This window comes from Mesitornis unicolor, unplaced genomic scaffold (genome assembly GCF_000695765.1).
Source record: "Mesitornis unicolor isolate BGI_N332 unplaced genomic scaffold, ASM69576v1 scaffold31835, whole genome shotgun sequence".
Classification (NCBI taxonomy): domain Eukaryota; kingdom Metazoa; phylum Chordata; class Aves; order Mesitornithiformes; family Mesitornithidae; genus Mesitornis; species Mesitornis unicolor.
The window spans coordinates 63,956-88,281 of NW_010187129.1; the positions used below are offsets into that span (position 1 = coordinate 63,956).

At 42.1% G+C, this 24,326-nt stretch overlaps 1 protein-coding gene across 1 annotated transcript in view; it reads right to left on the reverse strand.

Moving 5' to 3' along the window:
* Positions 1 to 24,326, reverse strand: part of SEMA5B (sema domain, seven thrombospondin repeats (type 1 and type 1-like), transmembrane domain (TM) and short cytoplasmic domain, (semaphorin) 5B) — a 131,892-nt gene that overhangs the window by 59,759 nt on the left and 47,807 nt on the right. Inside the window, exons 4-7 of the mRNA XM_010185338.1 lie at positions 16,564 to 16,626; positions 6,780 to 6,878; positions 5,822 to 6,035; positions 3,001 to 3,286 (exon numbers count right to left, since the gene is read on the reverse strand). Of these exons, the coding sequence (XP_010183640.1) occupies positions 3,001 to 3,286; positions 5,822 to 6,035; positions 6,780 to 6,878; positions 16,564 to 16,626 (662 nt within the window). The remainder of the gene's footprint in view (positions 1 to 3,000; positions 3,287 to 5,821; positions 6,036 to 6,779; positions 6,879 to 16,563; positions 16,627 to 24,326) is intronic.

Here is a 24,326-nt window from a genome sequence, read left to right on the forward strand (position 1 = left end):
AAGGAAAAGAAAAACGTTTAGATAAGAAGTTATCAGAATAAAACTAAAAATAGGGATAGCACAAGAGACTGACTTGTCACGGTGCTTTTTAAATAACCCAACTCTGCTGTATGTATCTTTCTGCTAATTAAAGCAATTTGAATTCACTGAAAAGAACATTTTTTAATTTTTTTTACTAAACCAATAATTACAGTCTCACACACACACACACAAAAAAAAAGCCTTGCTCCACAATCCCAGGCAGGAAAGCAGAAGAACAGATTCTTTCACAGCATATTTCTTGCAAGCAATACAACATCAGGAAGAACTTCTTGCTTGGCCTTCCCATTCTCCGCTCCTGCCCCACCATCCCTGGCGTGACGGAGCAGCTCACTTTGAACATGTCAAAGCAGTGCCAGACGAACCTTTCTCCACTTTGTCTGAACACCGCTGATGCAGTCCACGCTCATGGACGGCAGCTTTTAAGACAAAGCTAATGATGGATGACAAGTAAATGCCTTGAGGCACACATGGGAAGTAAAAAAGAGAATGAGCAAGAAAATGAAAAAGGAAAAGAAAGAATAAAACCCCGCTAGTCTAAGAAAAACATTTTTTAAAAAAAGATAATATTTTTAGGGCCCTTCTGAAGACTCCAAGTTTAGCCCTTTCCTGTTGCTAGAGAGAGGAGAGAGGAGAGGAAAGAGGTTTTCCATGAAATCTGTGGCCCATTTTCCTCTCCATCTGTGGCCTGGCGTATTTCCCATCCCTCTCTGTAAAAAGTTTGATTCCAGTCTCAAGCCAGTGACTTCAACTTGTGCAGCTGGCCCCTGCGTTGTCCTCTCCTTCATTCCCACCTCCTCCTTCCTGTGATTAACTGGGTGGTTTAGAGAATGGGTTAAGTTCAAGGAGGCTGAATCGTCTCTATTACCTCCCAGAAAAGTTTTAATAAAAACTTCTTAAATATTTCATCAGCAGCTTCCTCAAAACACTCTCTTTCCTACTGATTCAGCTTCATATCATGAAGCAATAAATCTGTATGTGGGTGTTACCACAATCTCTAATACCCCTTTGTTATAAGATGACCCTAAAAGCATTAAGCATGATCTTTCTAAAATAACAATACCTTTAAACAACAAAGAAACCAACACAGTTTTGTGGTGCATCGGTATTCTATCATAAAGCAACTCAGACTGGAGCATACATCAACCCTCTTTGGTATGCAGTGCTCATGCAGCATGATATAAGTCCCAGTGGAAGTTAAAAGAATAATTACTGTTATTTCTCTAGTTGGATGACAAATTGGAACATTTTCTCTTTGAACTCTCAAAAGAACATCATGTTGTAGACCCAAAATGCTATCTGATCTAACTTCAGCTATTATCAATAACTCATTTCTTCAATTACACAAATGCTACATATTATATTGTCCTCCTAAGGCACAAGAGAGAATGAACACCTGTAACATGAGGAGTGACTTCAGAGAAGTCCTCTCTGATTGAAAATTTTAAAAAGTGTCATCTCAAATGCCCAAAGCAGTAGCCAGGTTTCCTTTTAATGTTCAGGAGGTTAGGATAACGTATTTTAAACATTTTTAGAGAATAACTCATGCTCCTTTCTATCCCAGGACAGATTTTCCCCAAAGTCCACAGTCACAGTGCAGCACTCAGCCATGTTCATTTTTTCTAGTTGCTTCTCCATCGTCTCACTTTTGGATGATGGCAATGGTAGAGTAGAAACAAAACATGGATGAGGATGGCCAAACACTTACGTACTTTTTGGCATTTACAGAGTGGGAATAACATTTGGGCTCCCTTGACTCTCACAGTGAAACCCTCACCAGTGCTTCAGCTCAGTAAGTTGGAGCTGATGCTTTGTGACTTCAAGGGCTGAAGTTCAAGCCCTGTCACATCAGCAAGTGACACACTAAAACAGGAAGGCCTAACACTTTGGTTTGCTGTGGGCTTCTTGGGACCAGACCCTGATTCATATTGAACAGTATCCCATTGCACAAAGACACCCCAAAGAAGTTGGCTACCCAGCATGAGAAAGGCACTTTGAGTATTGTCATGCAGAGTAACTAGCTCAGATTTTCATTCTCTAGTTTACACGTCAGGCTAACACCCCCCTGGAGAACATGTATTATTGAAACTCAATACCACACAGACTGGTTATTGCTTGAAACTTATCATCCTAGCCTTGGGCTTCACAGAAAAAGTTATTTGAATTTTCCTGGCTTAAAAATATACATTATGAGCTTTTTAATATATTTTTAATTAACTCCTCCTTTCTGCTTTCACAGCTACACTAAATCATTCCAATTACAAGTTTTTTCAATATCAAGCCAAGAAGAGGTGATTATGAAGTTTCAGAAATCATGCCTCCCCCTTTGAGTTCCAACACTGCTTTTGATTTGTGCACCTGAAACCTCTGTAGTGGAGGTGCAGTTCCCCTTGGAAATGTCAAATGCTGTGTAGTCTGCATGATCTTGCTTCTATAAAGTGTTATTCAACAGCAATTTATGTTTATTTCAGTCTAGGCTGTTGTGATCCCATCTGCCTCATTTTCTTCCTTCCGGTCTTTCTCTCCCAAACATATGCACCTGTCCACCTCATGAGCCAGCATCAGTGTTCATGCAATTGTGTCAGACTGTCCAGGCAGATAATCTGGCTGAAAATGAATTACATTTTTCTATTGGGTCATTTCTAGACCAGTTCTCTGAACTACCCAAGTAGTTGCACTACAAAAAGTCAGAATTCTGTCACAGCCCAGGTTTATACCAAATTAAGTTACCCAAGAACTGCACAGTAACCTTTTATAGACTCCAGAAATCTATGAACCATGGATTAAAAACATTGTCCTAAAGGCTATGTTGCCATGATGGATAACACAGACCTATCTATTCCTTCAATTTAACCAAAGGATCTTCCAAAAATGATTGCTCAGACTATCTAAGAAATTGAGATGTTGTCAGTCTCAGACTGCTGGGGATAGAAGAAGGGCAGTAAAACCAGTGCAACTTACACATTAGTAGTGAAGACACCATAGATCAGGTCTTGCTCAGGAAGGTAGAAGGTGCTTTGCAATTCATTGTAATAGAAAGGGATTTCTCCAGCACGGGAACAGTTCAGCCTGGCCTTCATGAAAGTTGTCCATGTGTCCTCCAGCAAAAATCTCCCTCCAATATCGTTTTTGCAAACCCTTGCCACACGAGAATACACTGTTTTCCCACAGTCATGTTCTACTGCATTCTCACGGAAGAAGAAGTAGGTGAACAAACCAATGTCATAGGCAGCAATAAAGTTAGGCTCTGAAAAACAAACATTTGAAGAGATTTATACAGGTCAGAAATCAATCCATGCTCACTGACTTGCTCAATGCATTGCGCCGCCATCTCCTTTATGCAGACTGTTAAAGCTGGGACTACAGCGAGTTTGGAGTCAGCAGAGGACATAAAACAGTAGATGGGAACAATGATATATGGGGATACAGATCTAGTTCCATTTTTCAGATCTTGGAAAGACCCCATTGTTTCCCCACTTTATTGGCAAAGCTGAGTTCAACACTTTGCATATGCTTGACTATTCTCTGTACTCATTTTACAACATAAAACATTCGCATTGGGTTCCTTCACCTATTCACTTCTGAAGTGCACCTTATGGTGTGTTAAATATGCTGCGTGCATCCGCCCAATTCCCCAGACTGCTGCACTGAAACATTCAATGTACTCTCTGAGCAATCACATCTGGCTTTTATCATGAAGCCTTTCCAGTTTCCAGGCACAAAAGATTATCTTATGTCCATAAAATAAAGCCATGCCACTGACTGACAGTACTGAAGCAAGCTCTCCTTAATTCTTTTTCTCCTAGAATTATTGTTATTATTTTCAGAAGAATTGAAAACAACCTGGAATTGGTTTTGTAATGAATATTTTAATTGGTTATTTAACAAAGCTTTAAAGTGTACTGTCTTTTATCCCAACAGGCAGAGGGAAAAGATTGGCCAATGAATAATATTTGACTAAACAAACAACAAAAACCCCTGTTGGTTTTATAGGGTGCTTTTACAATGTTCACTTCTCAGTAATGCTCAAAGGAAGAAGAAAAAAGACAGTACAGAATTCCTTTAATGCTGCAGCCCAGGAGCGAAAGGAGAACAGTCATTGTGGAGGGAGAGCAAGGGAGGCTGATGCTGCTGCAAGGCAGGTTTGGGAGGCAGGTGACGGTACAGAGGGAAGGGCACTGCAAAGTATTTCCCATCAAACTTTCTCCTTCAAAAAACAGTGGACATTAAAAGGACCGTTGTGATCACCATTCTGACCTTCTGTCTAAAATGAACCAGAGAATTTCTCCCTGTAATTCCACCATCGGATCCTGTAACTAACAGGTGAATTAGACCACATCTTCTGAAGGAGATCTGATCTTACTGGACAATGTCACATGGCTTTACATCCATCACTTTCCTCAGCAACTTCTTCAAATGACTGAAGACTGACCCAGCTGCAACCTCCACTTCTTTTTCCATTTGACATTATCTGGTTTCAGCTTCCAATCACAGGTTCTTGTCATGACTTGTCTACTAGATTAAAGAACTTTATCCTGCTAGAAATCGTCTCTTGATGTAAGTAATTCCATATCATGGACAAAACATCTTTTATCTCCTTTTCACAAAGATAAATAAATTGAGCTCCTTAAGTCTCTCACTGTGAGGCAGGCTTTCCCAGCTTCAAATCACTTCATGGCTCTTCTCTGAATCATCTTCAAGTTTTCTGTTTCTTGTTGAAAAGAGGTCAGAACAGGATGAAATTACTGCAATGTCACCAGTGCTGCGCAAGGTTATAAATCCAAGAGTCGTCTTAGCTTTTCCGAACACAGACTAGAAACTCAGTTTCTGTTTGTCTTTCCTTGAACTCCCCTGTTCCAATGTGACTTCCTTTTAAATTCTTAATTCGTGCTCAGACAAGAGGTACATATTTCTAATGAGTGTATAGGGGTTATGCTGCTGCTTGGTCTTAATTCACAGTTTTGCCTGATGACATCCTTCTAAAACTTCAAATCTCCATACTGACTTCAATATGCCTGCAGAAGCCTAGTTCAGCCTCATCAACATCCAGAGAGTTCACAGTCCCACTGCTCTTCTCTTTGATTGAAAGGTCCTGAAGTCCAATGGAGAGATCCTGAATATCTTGTCAACTTACCTGGGTCAAAGTAGAGAGGGGGAATATTGGGGTCTCCATGACTACAGTCTGCTCACATGAGATGTGCTTTGCCTCAGTCAGAAGGCATGGACTCAGTGCAGGAATTATTGGTTGCAATTCTATAGCTTGCTTGATGCAGGGTATTATCACACTAGAGTAACAGCTGCTTTTAATAACTATAAATCCACAACAGCATGCATTTACATGGAATATAACATACTGTGAAATTTAGCATTTTCAGACTGATCTTTCACTGAAACCCACCATCTTCAGCTGAGTCAATGGAAGTAGGGGGTGCTTAACACTCTGCAGAACTGGGTCAACAATATGATGCTTTAAGTTGGTTTAGATCTTCAAATCTTTGAGTGGTTTTCTTCTCAAAAAGATGTATTTGGTCATCTCACAAGACAAAGAACCATATATATGTTAGGTAGGCTGTAAGACCCACTTTCTATATTTCAAATCAACTTATTAGAAATACTTCCAGGCTATTTTAAAATGTTTTCTAAGCTGCATCGATTATTGCTCCAGAAGCCCTTCCCCCATCGTAATTCTGGATCCCAATGTGAAAACAGAGGGAAAGATTTACAAGCCTGACAAGTTGGCTTTGTGACGCCTCTTGCTCAGATATGACCCACATGACTTTACCATTGAGCCATTTGGAGTTGTATTGTGCTGTCCTAAGTGGGGGAACATTTCCAAGGCTGCGGTAAATAGCAGGATCCCGTCCAGAGAAATCAATCACAGTCGCAGCATAGAGTTCTCCTCGTGATGTAATCACAGCTGTCGAGTTATGCCGGGGGTCGTACGGGCACCGAGCCACTCCATTAATTCTGTCAATGACTTTGCTAAGATTTCCTACCTGTATTTAAAAGGAGAGAGGAGAGAATTTAGAGAGTATCTGGCTTTCTTACTGGTACAGAGAATTCAGTTTGCCCACAAGTACCTATGAGCAAAACCCCGATTTAAAAAAACAGGCACCTGTAAGAATGCAATGTCAGTGCTGACTGTAAATTAATCTTTACATCCATTGTTTGCCAATGTAAGAAGTTGTGTCTGAGCCTCACTGATCCTATTGCTTTGTAAGAAGGGTAATTCCCCAGCCAATAAAACGTGGAGGCCCCAGCCCACTTGGTGTAATCAGATGCTCCAGCTGCTAGCACAGGTTTCTAATCTTCAATAGACACCTCCTGAATGCATACTGGCATTAAAACAAACACACAGTGCTCTGGACCTGCTCCTGCCTCCCTTGAAGCCAAAGGACGCTTTGCCTGTTATTTAAAGGAAACATTTAAGAATTCAGCTCAGGAGGTACTCACAGCTAAGCTTGTCTATATCCCCCATTTTCAGCAGCATACACAAGGTTTACATGAGCAGCACTTTGTCCAGATCCAGCTCACCCATAACAGGAGTTTTTTGCTCCCCACCTACAGATACACCCACTGCCCCAAAGCAGCCCAAAGAGACTCAAAGAACAAAACAAACAATTTCAGTTTTACTGCGTTTGGAACATATATTCTGCAGCCAAGATGCACTGCCAAATGACTGGCTTTCCCCAGAGCATGTATCCAGCCCTCTCCATCACTGTATAAGAGGCAAAACAGACCTGTCGACTGGAACACACTGGCGAAAAGGCATTGGTACCACAGGTAAAAACCTTCTTGCCATAAACAATCAGCACTCGGACATAGTTCTGGCACTCTTCCTATAGGGACACAAGATAGAGACAAAGGAGTTTTGAAAAGGAGACTGCAGGGTTATTTATTACATTTTTAAAAATTACCTGTATTGCAGCTGGAATACACCTTCCTTAGCTCTAACGTGGACTGAGGTTTGTTGCATCAAGCAGTGCACAGCTGCAGGGAGCGAGCGGTCTCAGTGAGCAAGCCCAATTTGGTGGTTATTTCTCTAATCATAGCCCTGCACAGGCCCTAGATAGGATGTTATCCATCAGGTTGACTCTGTATTAGCTATACAAGTGCTCTTTCTGTGCTCTCCTAAGATTGGAGGAGGAATCCTCTCTCTTCATGATGATACTTCTGACCTATTTTTCCCAGTAATGCTGCAGCTTTGAAAACGTTACCCAGACACAAACTCTAGTGAAGGACAGCAGGTCTGTCTGCACTATAATTCACACCAGAGCCAGCAGGAAAACAGCAGGAATTTCTCTTTAGTAGACCAGGCTGGTCAGGAGAAAGTCGTGCTTGAACAGGCTGTTACTTCCTGCCTCCCAGGACTGTGTGCTCAGGATTTTCCATGGTAGAAGGAGTTTCTCTTTCAAAATTTCTTTTCAGAAATAGCAAATCCCCTCTTCTCAGCTGCATGGATGCTTGCTCGTACAAACAGGCAACTCCCTCCACATGCAAGTCCCCGAAAGTGTGGAGCTCCTGTTGCCCCAGGCTTGGGTAGGGCTGGGAGCCCAAGGATGCAGTTGGCCTTTTTTTAGAGAATATCTCCTTCATATTATCGAAGAGAGTCACAGTTCCTCTTTCTCCCCACATCCTTGCATCCAGAGACCTGCAGGCTCACTGAGCACCTCCAGGGATTTAAGCAGTGGGGGAGGAAGAGCAGGGAATTTCTAACAGTACACACAGGGACAGGGAGGCGCGAGAGCAGCGTGCAGCTCCCACAGGCAGCGCAAGAGGCTCAAAAACTCCCTGCCCCAAGGTTCATCTGAATAGCCCTGATGAGAGGGCTACAGCAAGCCTGGCACCAGCGTGTCTGCCCTGGGCTTAGAGAGACAGATGTGAGCAATGGCTAATGACTGGCACCCACAGGGACCCAAGGGAAGAAAGTCTATTATATTCTAGTATAAGCAGAAAAGGAAATTTGTTAAGAAATAACAACCTCATCTGAGTTATCCTGGCTGCTTTGCTTTCCTCCCTCCAACAGATCATAATTTGCCACTAAGCCGAGTCTACAGCTGCAGACACCGCTTCTCCTTCTGTGAGCAGCAATCACTGTGCGAGCTTCCCTGTCTCACAGCACTCCACGCTGTTGATCATTTCCCTGAAGACTTAATTTGCAAGATTCAGCAGCGTAAAAACACTCCCTATCATCTGGAAAGGAAGAAGCTTGCTTAGCTGGATTATGTGCTACCTCCTCTAATTTGCTGCATGGAAATCAACTCATTGAGGGATGGCATTTAGCGAAACCCCACCAGCGTTAGCCACAGACAAGCCACTGCACGGGCATGACATGTGGGGCTTGCTTTTGAGTGAGAATCGTGGGGACTGGAGTGCCAGAGCCAGCCCAGGAGCAATCATCCAGCCTGGGCAGAGGCTACAGAGTGCCATGGAGCAGGTGCCACCAGTCTTGAGTCTCAGCAGGGGCATGGGGATCAGATTCATAATGCCTGGCACCTGAAAATGAGAGTTTAAATTCATAGCTGGGTCAATTCAACACTTATTTCAGAGGCAGATCAGTCATGGTGACTGCGCACCAGTCCATCAAACAGGACCTTGAGAAGCACCATCCCACCTGCTGTGTGTTGACAATCAAGGTCTCATCTCTTCCTTTAACAAGAGGAAGAGCTTGCCAGCCTCTCTGCCCTCTCCTGTCATTGCTGTGTGGTGCTGTAAGCCCCCTTAGTTATTCCCTGCCCTAGAGATGTCTGCATTTCATGAGTGAGTTAAGTAATTCCACTTTCTATAGAGCACAGTTATTCAATCCCATATAATGTTAGGACTACTATATCTTTCACTGCAAAGTACTAGAAATTCTTGAGGCAATGCTATAAAAAAAGGTATGGGCTCCTCTGTCAACAGAGCTCTTGTCTTCAGAATATGATTGATTTGTCATCTAACCCACAATGCAGCTCTGTACCCAAATTTCACACAACAAGAGTACCCATCTGCTCCCCACCACTTCCACCTTTCTCTGCTTTGTGCAGAGTCTGAGCATTTCTTCTGACCTAAACCAGGTAATATAATTTATGTTGCTGGACCCTTTCCTGCCTAGGTACTTCAATATATTTCTAACTAAAACTCTGTCCTGCAGAAATGTCTAATCCTAATTTGCAGAATTCTCATCTTTGCACAAAACTATATTACAGATTAACAAACATCAATTTCTATGAAAATCTTCCCAGCTGAGAAGATAGCACACAAAAAAGAATTTCTGTGTGAGGTTATCAGCTGGATGGTTTTCTGGAGTCTACTGGCAGTCATACCTCTGTTGCACACTTTACTCCAAGGACAGTCGCCTGGTTTGGTAAGGATGCTGCAAGCTGGTAAAAATACTGTGTTATTTTAATCTAATTAATCATGGTTTTATTTGTACCTATTCAGTGCAAAGCAGAAGTTATTTATTGAAACAGAGGATAAACCATACTGAGCAAGTCTATCTGCTGCTGTCTGAACCTGCACCAGAATATTTAATCTGTGACTTCCAGCCCATTCCCAACTGCGGTAACAAAGAGCAGAGTCAGTGTGGATGAGGCATTAAACTGGAAACATTTGACAGCTGATACCTTTCAGGAAACTGGATGCTCCAAGCCCATTCATTATTTCTGTGGCTGTAAGAGGCAGAAACTGTGGTGACTAGAGGATGTTTTCTACTCTGCTTAAATGATGATGCTACTAGACATGGGCCATATCCCACCGTAGCTGTTCCTATGAATTAACTGAGTAGGTGTTTTCCCTGGACCTGCCCTACTGATGGTGGTAACAGCACTCCACGTTCCTGGAGGAAGAGTAACGATAACACGAACACTCCATCCACTGGTGCCAAAGCAATGTGAACAGCTTGAAGTACTGCTCTGAAACAGATGTACATTATCTGCCTGCCTTGTCCTCTCAGCTGGGTGAATCAAAACACACAGGTGATGAAGGATTTGCCATGGTGACACACAGAGTCAGAGAAGACCCTGAAGGACAGCAACAAAGATCTAACTACCAGGCCCCACCTCTCTGGCCTGAAGAGGAATACTGTGCTTATCATACTGCTGACCCCACTGCCAGTCATGTCAGTCTATGAAAACCTCCAACAAAAGCAAAGAAGAAACCAAACCACTTAACTGCTCCAGCTTGCAGGACTTTTCTCAAGACACTGTTGGTGAGATTTACATTAGATCCTCTTTCTACCCTATTCTCAAAATAACTAGCAAGGAACAGCCTCCTCTTTGGGTTCTTTAAACCAGCCTGCATTTGCTCCGAAAAGTCATTCAATGCGCTGCACTCTCAACAATTTGTAGCTGAGGCAACTGGTTAGTAAAATTATCTCACAAACCCCTACAGAAAATAGGAGCTACTTAATGCAGTTTCTTCCATACAGCTGGAAAACCCTAGGTGTGCATGAAGCAAAATTCAGATGGGCCTTAATATAGCTGGAAAATCTGGCAAAGCTTGAACCCAACTTTGTCCAGAAGAGACAATATTTGGATCCTGCTCTCACACTGTGGAGCAGACAGTTAAATCTGTGTATGATCAGCCTGCAAATCTCATCACCAGAAGATATTATTGGGATCAAGAGATTAAGGATTTAAATAAAGGGAGAAGACTGGATATTTATATGGTTAATGAGAATAACTCAGTTATATTAGTTGAGATTATTATTAAATATATGGCAGAGCTGATAAAAACCTGTGGCTCATTGCCAGAGCATTAAGAATACCTCTGATTTTCCTATAAAGAGCACGTTAGCACTTTGGGGTTCTTGCGTTTTCCTCAAAATTACTTGTTACTGGTCTCATTTTTTGAGATAAGGCCATAAACTGAGCAGATACCACTTTTCTCCAGTCTAATGATCCTTGTTTTCCTACAAAGGAAGAGTACACAACTTCTGATGCTCAACCCTACAGGTCACAGGATCTCACAGTCACTAATAAACTTCACTGAAGCCCCTCCCTGCCACTACCCTCAGTTTAAGCCTATCCTCATTTATTTCATTTTTTTCTCAACATTTAGATTCAAATGTGTCTGAGTGCTGTAATGTCCATGACCGTGGACAGGAGCAGGCTTCTTTCTAGCTCATACAGCTGTCAGGCTGCTTTGAAAGCACATTTCAAGCCCAAGAAGCAAGAGTGGTGCTCTGTTACGCCCTTCATTCATGTGGGCAGATCAGCAAATGGAGGGGTTGAACTCCTGCCGGCTTCGGTTTGAGGTAAAATTCACCAAGACATTTTCAGGATGCTGCAAATAAGCCAGCTGTAGGTGCTTCTTGAGTCGATTCATCTGTCATCTCTGAACACTGGCGTTCTGAAATGTTATAAGCCCTTAATCTCATTGTACAGATGTATTTTTCTTTAAAAGCATAACCATATATAGGCAGTATTTTAACTGGCCTTTTACTTTGAATAAACCACTCAAGTTCTGCTGTCAGAGATCTTCTTAATTCTTTGGGTTTTTTTAGGCTAACACTATTTCATTGCATACTGATATATTTTAATCAAAGATTAAAAACACAATTAGAGTCTGTATGAGAAAAATTGCTGTTTCAGATGGTCTGCTGTCCTCAGTAAAGAAGCACAGACTCCTAGAGTACAACCTGCAGTTCAGAGAATCAGCCAGCAGAACTCCGTCTTACCCCTTCAACAACATTTTAGAGAGCAGCAAGCATTTAATTTACCTCTTGCAGTTCATCCCAATTTGTTAAAAAATAATCAAGCCCTACCATATTGTAGAGCACTGTTATTAATACGCTTTCAGATATCTATATTTATTTCTTTGGACAAACAATTCTATTAATCAGTTTAAGCCAATACCCTGACCAAGCTGTCTCTCCTTTGCGTGCAGCAGATAGCAAAGAGAATTGCTAATGATTTTTTTCAGACAAGTTTTCCTTAATGGATCTCAAATCAAATCTGGGGGGGTGATCCTGCATTGACAGCTTAGCAGAAGCACTAGGAATGGAGGTTCAGATCTCTAGGAATAGTTTAAAAGGGAGAAAAAATATCTGACAGTCTCCCAGTTATTTCTGTTTGTTTGGGTATTTATATGGTGTCTGTCCTACCTGGATGCCCGTTATTTTTAAGTGATATTTCCAGCTCTACTAGATAACCAGAGGGCACATCCTCTGTGTGATGCAGAGCCACTTGAAGGCCTGAAACAGCAGATTCCTCCATTAGCTCAATGATTTCTGCACCAAACCCATTTAGGTGGGCTCTAGCCTTGGGCTAGGATTTTCCTGTAACCTTGTGTGAATCATAAGACACCCCAGCATCAGGACATCATCCAAGAAAAGGAAGAAACTACACTGGCAATACACTGGGACAACTGGTAGCTGGATGCCTACCAGGTGTTTCTCTTGGTTGTTTCTTGCTCCAGAAGTGCTATTAGCATGTCAGCTTTCTCCTGGCTATACAAAACTTGTAGGACAGCATGCAAGAACTGGATCACTGCTGTTTTCACAAACGCTTCCCTTTTCCATTTTGAAATGACTGTGCTGTCTTTGGAAAGTTAATAAATAATTCTGTGCTTGGACAAGAGAAGTACCAAAGCACTCCTGCTTAGAAAGCCACAACTTTCCATGCCAGGCAAAATTCCTTAGATGTGGTGGATGTGGACTGCTATGTAGAGAAAAACCAATTACAAACTAGAAGCTGAGCAACTCCTAATGAAATTAAATACACCTCTTCCCCTTCTGCTCTATTCATCGTTCATTTTAACTGCAACCTCTGGGTGATATAATTTGGAAGACAGAAAGAAAGGCAACATAACACCAACTTTATTCTCTGCCTTGTCTCTCAGTAATGTGGATGTTTTCCAGGGGACATTTTTAAAGGTGCTGATCAGTGCACATTTTATAAATGCTGCAAAAAATAAGACTGCTTACTAGTGGGAGTCAGCACGGGTCTCCAGAGACATGGCAAATAAAGCATATACAATTCTTTCAGGAAACCACAAGTTTCGGTTGATAAATGTGACATAAATGAAAGAGACTTTTCTGAGGTGTTTGTTTTAATACCACATGACATATTGTGGAGAGTTAATTTAAAAATCAGCTTCAAGAACATATATATCAATGGATTAAAATCTGATAATGACTGGACTGAAAAAGGTCCTTGGAGTGAAACAATTCACAAACTTGCTACTCTAGCAGGGTCCCAGATGGGGTGGTACTAACCCAGTATCAACATTTTTCTTAATGAACATTTGGGCATAACCCAAATATTATGAAAGCAGAAACTACCATGGGCCCAAAGCCTCATTATACATACAGTGATATATGCTAGGCTGGTGAGCTGGACCCAACAAACAAAATAAATTTTTGTAAGATATTATGCTTTGAAGAGCAAGAACAAAAGGGCTCTATGTATAGACTGTGAGACTACATCCCAAGACTAGCAACTGTGAAAAGGATTTAGTGGTCACAGTGGCTAGGCAATTCTGCATGATCTCCTGTGGCAGAAAGGCTTATGAAACTGCCAGGTATATGAACAGAGGATGGTGAATAAGAGGTGGAAGACTGTTTTAATCACACTCAGGCATTAGAGAGATTGACAAGGGAATACAGGTGAAAAATTGGAGTGTGCAGAAAACAGACACATAAAATATTCAAGGGCAGTAGAAAAATGACTTAGAGAAAGAGGTTTGGAAAACTCAGCTTTTTACTTTATCAAAAAGCCTAAGCACTGATTTGACAAGAGCATATAAGTGCCTTTGTAAAAATAAATATTGGTAACTAAAGGGCTCTTTAATCTAGCAGAGAAGGGCAAAATGAAACACAGCCACTCAAAACTGAAGCCAAAGAGAAAATGAAGAATATGTTGTTAACAGGAAAGGTGATCTGCTATTAGAACAAGCCAGAGAAGTACAGCCAGCCCATTTGCTTCAGGCCTTCAGTTCAGTTTGGCGGCAGCCAAACACAAGTTATTAAGCTCAATTTAGAAATAAGCAAGTGAAATTTGTTGCCAGAGCTACACAGGGCATCAGAAGTAATGACCCAATGGTACCTTGTAACTTCTAATCCTGGAACCCAGATTTCCCATCTCTTTTTGGTCTGGTACTCAAATGTGGAGTCATATCATGCCATAATAATTATACTTCTGTGCTATGTATTTTGTGGTTTTATTCTTGCATTTTATATTTTCCTTATGGTAAAGCTCTAAGCATTTTAGGACAAGATTTTCTAAGCAGCAGGAAGAATCTGATTTCAATATTCAACAGGCATAAGAATGAAGGGGGGAAAAGGCATTTTAATACACTAAGTAGCTTTGAAAACCTCACCCTAAAACACATACATTATTAAATCAGCAAAGAAAATGGACCAGTCATATAACTTACTCAAACTACAGTATGAATTAATGTAAGAGCCAAAGGTTCTCCTTATTTCTAGCCTCTATCACCACATATCTAAGTGCCTGACAAGCCATAACATATTTATCATCAAATCATCTGTGCTCGGTAGGAAAGTGCCATTAGTCAAGTTTTGACAAAGCAGAGCTGAGGCAGAGCTCTGGATCCCGCACCACCATTGCACAGCATTTCTGAACACAGAAATGTTCACATTCCTGCTGCCCTCACTCGCTGCAGTTACCCAGCCAAGGGCAGAGATCCTGGGTCAGAGCTGAACTACTTTGCTGGAGTAGAGCACTTCACCAGCTGGCTAGGCTAAACTTTGTATTTTTGGAGCTAGTGCCAAGTCATTTCTCTGCAGTGTAACAAACAATGAATGTGCAGACTCTCCAAGAAGGACTCAGCCATGGACATGCAGGTTAGAGTAGATGGACTTGGAGAACCTGAGTAAATTTAGCTATGGCAGATCCTTCTGCCTTGGTTTGTACCTTCATGTCTTCTTGTCAGACTCTTATTCAACACCTCTGTTTGCCATTAATTGAATGTCAAGGAGTGTCTAAAAATCTGCTTAACTGTTATTCCTCAGAACTTCAACCCCATGGCCACTGCACCCACCAAACAATTTCAAGCTCGCGATCACAAACAGCATAAACTCAACTGTCAGAACATTATCTTCATGAAATTTTTTGCAAACTCTTAGCAGTATGAGGAGGCAGCAGCAGTGAAGATACTCAGACTGTTGCTTTCTTTTGGCATGACAGTAACAAGGACAAAATGAAATTATCCTAGAATTTGTTCAGTCAAATGCATGGTTTTATCCAGGAGCTGACAAAATAATTCTAGGTTATAAATTCAAATTCTTCATGAACAATAGGTTACAATTTAAATCTCACAAACTTTACAATGGAAGAAAAGATCAAAATCCTTTCTTCACACATTTAAGTACAAAGAACTACAAATTTAAAAATTCCTCATGTGTTGGATTTTGCAGTTCTTAAATTTTGTCCAACTTCGGTTGGGTTCTTCTAGTGGCTGACCATGTTTGTTGCTCACCTAACCCAACCCATTTTGCCTCCATGAATGTTTTTCTGCGTAATGTGGATCCTACAAGAAACTCCAACAGATGCTGTAGGATACCCAAACTCCTATTCTCCGCAGTTACATAAATTGTTGCCTATCCAGCAAAATTCCAGTGAGCTTTTTTGTGTATATACAAGTTAATACAGTAATCACAAAGTTTATTATGTAAAATGAACTTGGTCAATGGAAGAGCACATAATCCTGTGTTTAAAGCACTGAACTGGAACATGGCAGAATTCCAGCATTTTGGGGCAGCCACACAATCACTCTGCTTGACTGTCCCTGTCTAAGGAAAGATGATGCTTATCCTCTCTTATCCTCTGTCCAACTCCTTTGGTTTAGACTGAGAACTCTTTGCGGTGCAGTGTTAAGGACAATAAGACACTCTCTCAGCTGAGGCCTGAAGATTTTTTAACATTTCCAACACCACATTTGAAAAAATTACAGTATTTCTTGCTTTTAGATACATGGTTTTGTTTTAGCTTCCCAGAAAAGGTGCTGAAAGGACCTGTGCTTGGATCTGAAACTCCAGACTGCTGGGACAGTATTCCTTGGTTCAAGCAGTCCTTGCTTTAAAAATGTGTTTTAGCAGACAGCACCTGCCTTCAAAACAGCTCTGTGAAATTCAACCTGAACAGACTGCAGTGTGCTCACAGATACAGTTCTCATGTTCAAGTGGATTATACAAAGATGAACTCTAACTGCAAACAAGCAACGAAGCTTAAGTGGCCGAATGCCAGCGACTCACTGCTGAGTACCGAGACTCAGCCAACCTGCCCAGCCTCAGGCTCCACTGCAAGATGTTAGCCCTGGCTTGCCACCAGTCTGCTCCTTGATGTGTCACAAATTGTCCTCTCCAGCAGTGAAATCACCTCTAAATTTCATGCAAAGCAAGCCTAGTAACTTGGACAGGGGGCCTTTGAAATGGCTTGCTCTGGGGTGCTTACAACTTGTGGTGGTAGATAAACTGTTGCAAATTTACAAGCTCAAGCTAGTGTCAGATGCTCCCTGTGTGGATTCCACAGGATGCAAATAAATTTACCCATAGCATCATTGTAGCAAAGCAAAACTTACCTCTGTTTTCCCTTTACTCTGACAGGACCTCCTGGTGTCTTCATCTGAACCCCATGCTGTTGCCTGAGAAACCAAAATGCACAAGTCACACCACAATGCCATCATCCACCATGTCTGGAGACTCCCCAGGCAAGAGCGAGTATCTCCAGCCAATTTACACTGCCCAATTTAAAAGCAGCGTTGTGACGGTAAACATGGATCATATTCCCACTGTGCTCACAGGGCACACAGATTATAAATAGATGAGAAGTCCAGAGGCAGAAGCAAGTCAATGTTAACAGAGGACAGACTTTAATTTACACGTAAATAACACTTCTGATCATCATTCAACTGGAAGGTCCAAGACATAAGCCCCATATAACAAGCCATCACCTTGTCTTCAAAGAGGACAGTGCTGTATAAAACTGCCATCTTTCATCAGCAAAATGAAAAACTTCCCTACAGCAAAGTCCAGTAGTTCTGCACAAATTTGCTGGTCTCCTTAAATTTACCACAAGATTATCACCTTCTGAGTAATCCTGCAGGGAAGTGAGCTGGATAAAACAATAACTGGGAGCTAATAGGCAAAACCCAGAGAGACAGGAAGCAGAGAGGAAGATTGGATGGCGATTTGTGGTGCCAGACAAGTGGGGTCAGGTCCTGAGGTGGAGCAAAATGCATTAGGGATGGGGGCATTGTTGACTGGGGGCCAAGAGCACGTGAGATCCCCAGCCAGCTCCGACTGCTTGGGAGCGAAGAGGAGCCTTCCTTCATGAGAAAAGTCAAGACCAGCAAAGCTGCATTAGCCAGAACTTTTAGATTTAAAATACTCAGCAACATACCCAACCATTCAGTGCCCTCCAAAATTTTCCTCCCTTCAGCACTTTTTAAAAATAGTCCTAACAAATTCAAGCAGGTATTGTTAGCTGGAGGTGAAAATACATATAAACATCCGTACTATACATAATACATCATTCTAAGTACAAGAAAAACAGCTCTGTTACATAGGGAAAGGCCAGATTCACAAAGTTCAGATACAGATACAAAGCTCCCTTAAAAGAGCCAGGATTTTTTTTTCTCCCAGCCCATTACCACCACAGCAAATGGCTTCAAAGTTCAGTCTGGATCTGAACTCTTCTTGAACCTTCTCACTGCAGCCAATATATTTTTTTAAAACTCTGGGCTTCCATAGAAATTGTCCCCTCGACACATGATAAATCTTGGTTTTTGCAGGAGAAAGACGGAAGATCACTAAGAAGAGGGGATGAATTTTCCCATCCCCAGCTCAGGTCCATGAAGACACTCACTCAGACCCGCAAAATTGCCACCATACAGGAAATGTATTTACATGCAACATTTGGGGAAGGGATATTTCTACCTCATTAAAAAAAAAGGTATCATCTCTGTTAGCTGAACATTCAGTTCAATTTGGCTTGAAGTAAGACTTTATGAGCACAGACAAGGATCTGGTGGAAGAAGGGAAGAGCACCAGTCTTTCCCTGGGAGTAGCTTGGGAAATACCTCCTATGTACTGCAGTCCAATCCAGGCTGAAGGCCAAAAGCCTCTGCCTCAGAAGTGTTTTTGTGAGAGCTGGGATAAGCCCTTGGTGGAATGGATCATTTCACCATATCCTGACAGGGGATATGTCCCTGGATGAGATAGCTCACATCGATAAACCATCACAGGAGAGCAAGGAATTTTCACTGGTGACTCCCAAGAGCCCCTGACATCTGCAAAACAACTGCACAGCAGCATTTTGATCCCCAGTCCCAAATCTAGCCCATATGCATCTAATCACAGTATGCTTGCACCTTGGATCAATTTTTGACAACATCAATTAAAAAAAAAATCTAGAAAAGAGACAGCTTATTATTAGGTGGATCTTCTTCCCATTTCAAGAGCAGAGACAGCACTCTCCATTATACAGTCCAGCTTACCTTAACAGTGCCTGACAGGATAAAATAAAAACAAAAATCACTGGTTACTTCAGCAATCAATGCTGCTTCTCTGCAATACTCTGTGGTGCTGGCATTGCAGCAATGCAACTGAGAAAAAGTTGGCCTCCTCGGGGACACCGAGCTCTTCTTGCCAGACACCTGCACTGCAGAGCTTCGAGCCATGTTGTAAACGTAGCTCATGTCAGAGCACTGGTCCCCTCCAGCTATGTTATTGGCGGCTGAATGTTTTCTTACATTAGGCAACACTGCCCTTCAGCATTCTGGAGCACTACCTTGATGAGTCTAGTGATAACAGAAGTTCTTGGTGGTGGCCCAAATTATAGGAACATGTTGTTTGTGACTGCACCATTAGTCAGGGTGCACTTCATTAGAGCTAAGAGGATAATTAAGCAATATGGCAATCCAGAGCATGTTTTACAAGTCCCACACATGTCTTTGGTGGGACAGGGAGGAGTTTTTTAGAGGGCTGAGTAACTTCAATGACCTCTAGTGACTCAAAGAAAATATTCATGACCCTGCAAAGCAGAACATCTTGTCAATAACAAAAATAAAATTGTAAAGCCAAGGAGCTAATACATGTTTAAATTGTACTGCAAGGTATGAATACGCACTCAGCTGACCTACAGCCTAGACAAGTCCTTCTGCTGGGCTCCCAGGAGCCCACACACATCTGTGGTCATGGCCTTTGGGTTGGACCTGGTGAGAGGTCCTGGGCAGGCTCAGACCTCTGAGCCTGGGGTTTTCACATGAGCTTTCCAGCCTTGCTTGATTTCTTTGCTTGACTGATCACCTGTCTTATCAGATCAAAATGTCCCACTCTTGTCATCTCTATTGTTTTGGGCTTCTCTGTGCAAACTCCCTGTGCAATGCTGGTGCTCTACTTCCTGCATCTCACTGGTATGCCCAACCCAAGGCCCTCCTTCCCAGATGAAGTTTTCTTCCTCTGTCTTAGATTCATTTTGCCCCAGTATCAAACTATGTCCTGGACATTTGACAGAGAAACCTTCAGAAAGATCTCTCTTCTGGAATACACCTGTGTGTAGCCATATGCTTCCCAGTGAGGCAGACACCTACTTAATACTTGTTTAACACTACAGTGCTGTAAGTGATGCTTTATACTTTTGCCTCCTTACCTGATCATAGCGTTTCTCAATAGCCAGCGTCTTGCACACTGACTTAGGTGCCTCTCCTCCCTTTCCTCATCTCCCTCAAGAAACCAATTAAGTACTGTTTCGTTTTACTGCTGAAAGCTGTCTCTGTATGCTTGGATGAGGTATAAAATGTATCCACTAGCAGTTCTTGCGGGTCCTCAGTTGTGGGTCAGTTGGGCCCTCATCCTGAATTTGTGATTTATTTTCTCAGATGTCTGAGACATTTAAATTTCCAGCTCCAGAAAACACATCTGGAATTATTTTTGTACCTCCTGCTACACATGTCAGTCAAAAGCAGTAGAGCAGAAACCTCTGGACCCATGTGGCAATAAAACAACTTTCATAGCATGGGTCATGGAAAAGAGAGTCTGCGTGAAGATGTGACAAACCTGGGAGCAAGGCTACATACAAACACAGGACAGTATGTTCCTTCTGCTTCCATAGTTGCCATGTGCTTAAGCAACCAAGCAAACACTTTTTTAGGCTGTCAGGATGTCAAGAGTTTCTCCCTTCACATCCTTACCACGAGCACTCCAGCTCCTCATCCCACCCCCTTACAAGCTCCCCAGCATCTCTTTCCTCCTGCATTTCCAGAAGAAATGCAGTTTCTAAAAGTGTGCCCAGCCACTTTGAGGACCTCCTCTACATCCACATGGCCCATGTGCAGAACTGGGAACACCAGATTCATGTCATGGGAATAAAACACCCAGCTCAGGGCTGCAGCTGCTGGGTAAGGTGAGAGCTTTGCAAACCATGTGCAGGACAGGACTGCCCACCACCCCCTGTGCAGACAGGCATGAGAGTACTAGCAACCTGAACTGAAAATGCAATTAAATGTGCCTTCCTTCAGCCTACTTGCATGGATACCCAGTTCTTCACATCTGTTTCTGTTCTTGAGTTCTATGTAGGCAGATTTTCTCAATTAAAAAAAAAAGGAGGTTGTGTGTTATTTCTGCATCTTTAGGAAGTCACATGAAGGAGAATAACTGCAGGAGAAGCAGTAATGTGCACAACCACACGTACCTGGTGCAACACTGTCCAGCTATTAAATTAACAGAAATGGGCCACAATGGCTAAGCTCAATGCCTATCTGAATATTCAGATGTCACACTCAGACAGAGAAAGAGTTAATGTTTCTTCTATTAAATTATGAGCATCACGGTTTGCTCCCAGTTCAGACTGCAGATCAACAGTGGTCTAGAAATTCCAGCTTGTCATGTGCTGTCAAATCAGTAATTGAGCATGCACTGCTGAGAAGCTTTCTAGATACATTTATTTAATTACCTGCATATCCCAGTGTTGGCATCCAAAGTACCTGCCTGTCACTAGCAAGTCCTGTTATCAATAGTTATGTGCATCCTCAAATGCTGATGTGAAAATCTCTTTGACTTCTATGGACCAGCTTTTACCTTCAGGCCAGCAATTTATAATTACTTCAAAACCCACGGAAGAATTTAATAGATCAAGCATACACTAATCCCTGCACTGTACTTGTACAGCAGAGGCTGTTAGGTTTTGTGCAAAACCAGAACATTGCTTTAAAAATGGAAAGTGAAGACTGGAAGAGAACAGGTTACACGCATATTTATAGGGTAAATCAAATTTGTTCTTAATTTCTAAAGTCTTTTATTACAAACCCATCCATCTGTAACCAACCTCACTTCCATTAAATAAGTACTCTGTGCAAGGTACTGGCAGCCTTGCATATTTACAGACAGACCCAGATTCATGTCGCTCTCTCCTATTAGGGGAAAAAAATTGTAATACAAAATTGTGCATTGTGTCTGTTTGGAAGGAGACTAAAAAAACCCCTGTAGAGGCTTAATGCAAACAAAACAGGGACTGTATCTGTGAGATGCTCAGCATTTCCCAAAAGGTACCGAGTTCCTCAGCTTCCTGCTAACGTCAGCAGAAGCAGCACCTTGTGTCCCAGGCTGGAGTCTGCAGGGATTGCTAATGGCAGGAGCATTTCCATCAACTCTCTGCAGTGCCCACAGGAGACTTCTCGATCTGCCCATGGAGTAAGGGGTGATTTTGGTTCTCTGCTTGTGCCGTGCAGGGCACCCTGAGCAGAGTCTGCCAGTCACATCCCCCTTTGCCGAGCTGTGCATGAGGAAGGGGGGCAGGAGGGGTGTGATGTGACAGTTGTTGTTCACCAGAGACCTGAGCTGGCAGAGCCATTTCTTTTTTTGTGTATTTATTTACATCTTCTTTTCCAGTAACTGTACAAGGCACTAGTCTGTTCAAAGAAATGTACCTCTAGAAAAAAAAGTCTTGCTTCCCAGATTCCTCATACTGACCCAAAATCTTTGCATTTCTTATCTGCATTTACAATTTTTTTTTTTATCAGCTCGTGTCACAGCAAGGTATGGAAACTTTTCTCTAAGTCTGGGGAGAGAGGAACATGGAGGGACCATGTTTCTGACCTGCATTTAGTATCTGCCAAGTTTAATGAAATAGAGTACATATTTACATACCCTACTGGACCGGTTTAGCTTAGCCACATGCTTAAGGACTTTGCTAAACTGGGGTGCAGACCAAGTAATGCACACAGTGGCTGCTCAGAGGCCAGTTCATTCCCATGCAAGATGTCAGCTTCAATCTTTACATCCATACTGATGAACAGATTTCAGACCTCTAAAATATCACCCATGGATTCTTGCTGATAATGACAAATCCATTTCATAGGTTTATTTCTATGTTTCTCTATACTTTGCAGCCTCTACACAAGACAGCACCAGTTACCCCACCTTCCCGGGGCAACTTCTACAGCATTTAAAAGAAATTGGTAAGTGCTGGGTCCTACAGCACTTAGAAGAAAAATACCTTTGAAAGAAATTCTATAGGCTGAATGCAGAAAATCCATTAAAAGGTTCCTGTTTAACTTAGGTTTCTATGACGTGTACTGTAAAAACATTTCTACAACACTTCAGCTATTTCTTCCCTATTTAATCCTCCAGGACTTCTCCATAAAGACTTGCTGCCTTAGTCTAAAATTGGGAAGTCTAATTCCCTCTTTGAAGCATTGGCTTTTGTCTCTTGAGGACAAGGCACATTTACAGTGCTCTATAAATAACAACTAATTGAAATCTAACTTCTTAATAATAAAGCACAGTAGCTTAATACCCTAGAGGCCATTTCTGAAGTTCCAACACTGGTAATTTATTAAAACTGCAATAAACATGTCTGATAAACAGATAACTAATACAGAAAGAACATAATGCCAAGCTTCAATAAATAGTTCTGCTATGTACTGCAGTATACAAATTACAGATCGCTGCTGCATGCAGTGACAGGTATGAAGAATGATCACAGGATTTAGTCAATTCATTGCAGGGAGAGGAGGGGGCCTGGATGAAAGGAACTGCATTGTGTTTTACCAAATTATTAATCAATTCCCTTAAGTGATCTCAGATCCTTTGAGATGTGGTAAAACTCAAGCTGTTTACTTCATTCAAACTAAGCACCCATAGTGCCTAACAACAGGGTGGCCCAGTCACACGGCTGTTCTGGAGTGGCTGGACAGAAGGTCAGCTGGGAACGGTCTCAAAATGTAACATTTAGAAGATGGCAGTTAGCAAACATGCAAAAAAAATCCATCAGAAGGTTGCAGTTCCCATAACCTTAATCTCTGAATCAGACCTTCTCTCTATAAACAAAAGTCAGTCTCTCTCTATGCTGAGACTGATTCTGGCCTGGCATTTATTGGCTGCTGAACTCAATCACTTGCTCTGTTCACGTCAGAGCAGAGGTGGATGCTACATACCAGCATAGTAAGGATGGAATAATTCGTCAGAAAAGACGACTTTCATTTTAAGAACTGGATCTTTAGCTCAGCTCCAAATACCATCTTTGGATATTCATGTTGCTCTATCTCACAGACTCTTATCACATCCTTACAAAGGGAAATGTAAAAGCCTGAAGGAAGTTTCTCCGCCCTGGCTCATACATTGTACAAAAGTTACATAAATGGTACATAAAAAATACATAAATGGTGTCCCTCTGCACCCCCTGGACAGGGAGAAGAGTTTCCAGGAAATCTGATTACATTCTCTTTGTTGGTTTCATTCTTAAGCTTCACTGATTTAGAGCAGAGTCTGTCCTTCTGCCTCATGTTTTCAGACTATGCACAGAGCATCAACACCTGGGAGAATAGGGCCCCAGTCTCCAGGTACGGGAGCTCTGCTTTCTCTGGTCGTTATCTCAGTCCCATACATCAGCTGAGTCATGGTAACCCACCCTGTTCATGGTTCTGTCTTATCTCAGATGCAAGGTAAAATACCTGTTTAAATCCTTCAAAGTCTTCCTCCTGCACAGAGAGCACATCTCAGTGGCACAGCTCCGTGGGAAGCAGTGAGCTCCTGTACCTCTGCTGTGTGGCCGGGCCTACAGATACAACCTGTTTTCAACTGCAAATGTTACCAACTCCTTTTCGAGGGAAGGTTTTCAGCTGCTTTGAGTTCCTTTTGGATTGTAAGGGCTACTGATTGTCTCTCTTTCACAACTTCAAAATCCCTTGTATTACAGCAGCACGTAGAGGCATGAACTGAGATTGTGACCCCATATATTTAGGCAATATACAAACATGCTGTGGGACAGAATTTCTGTCAGAGAGCACTTACAAGCTAAACAGACAACACAGGCACATGGGAGGAAATGAAAACCAGAGGCACA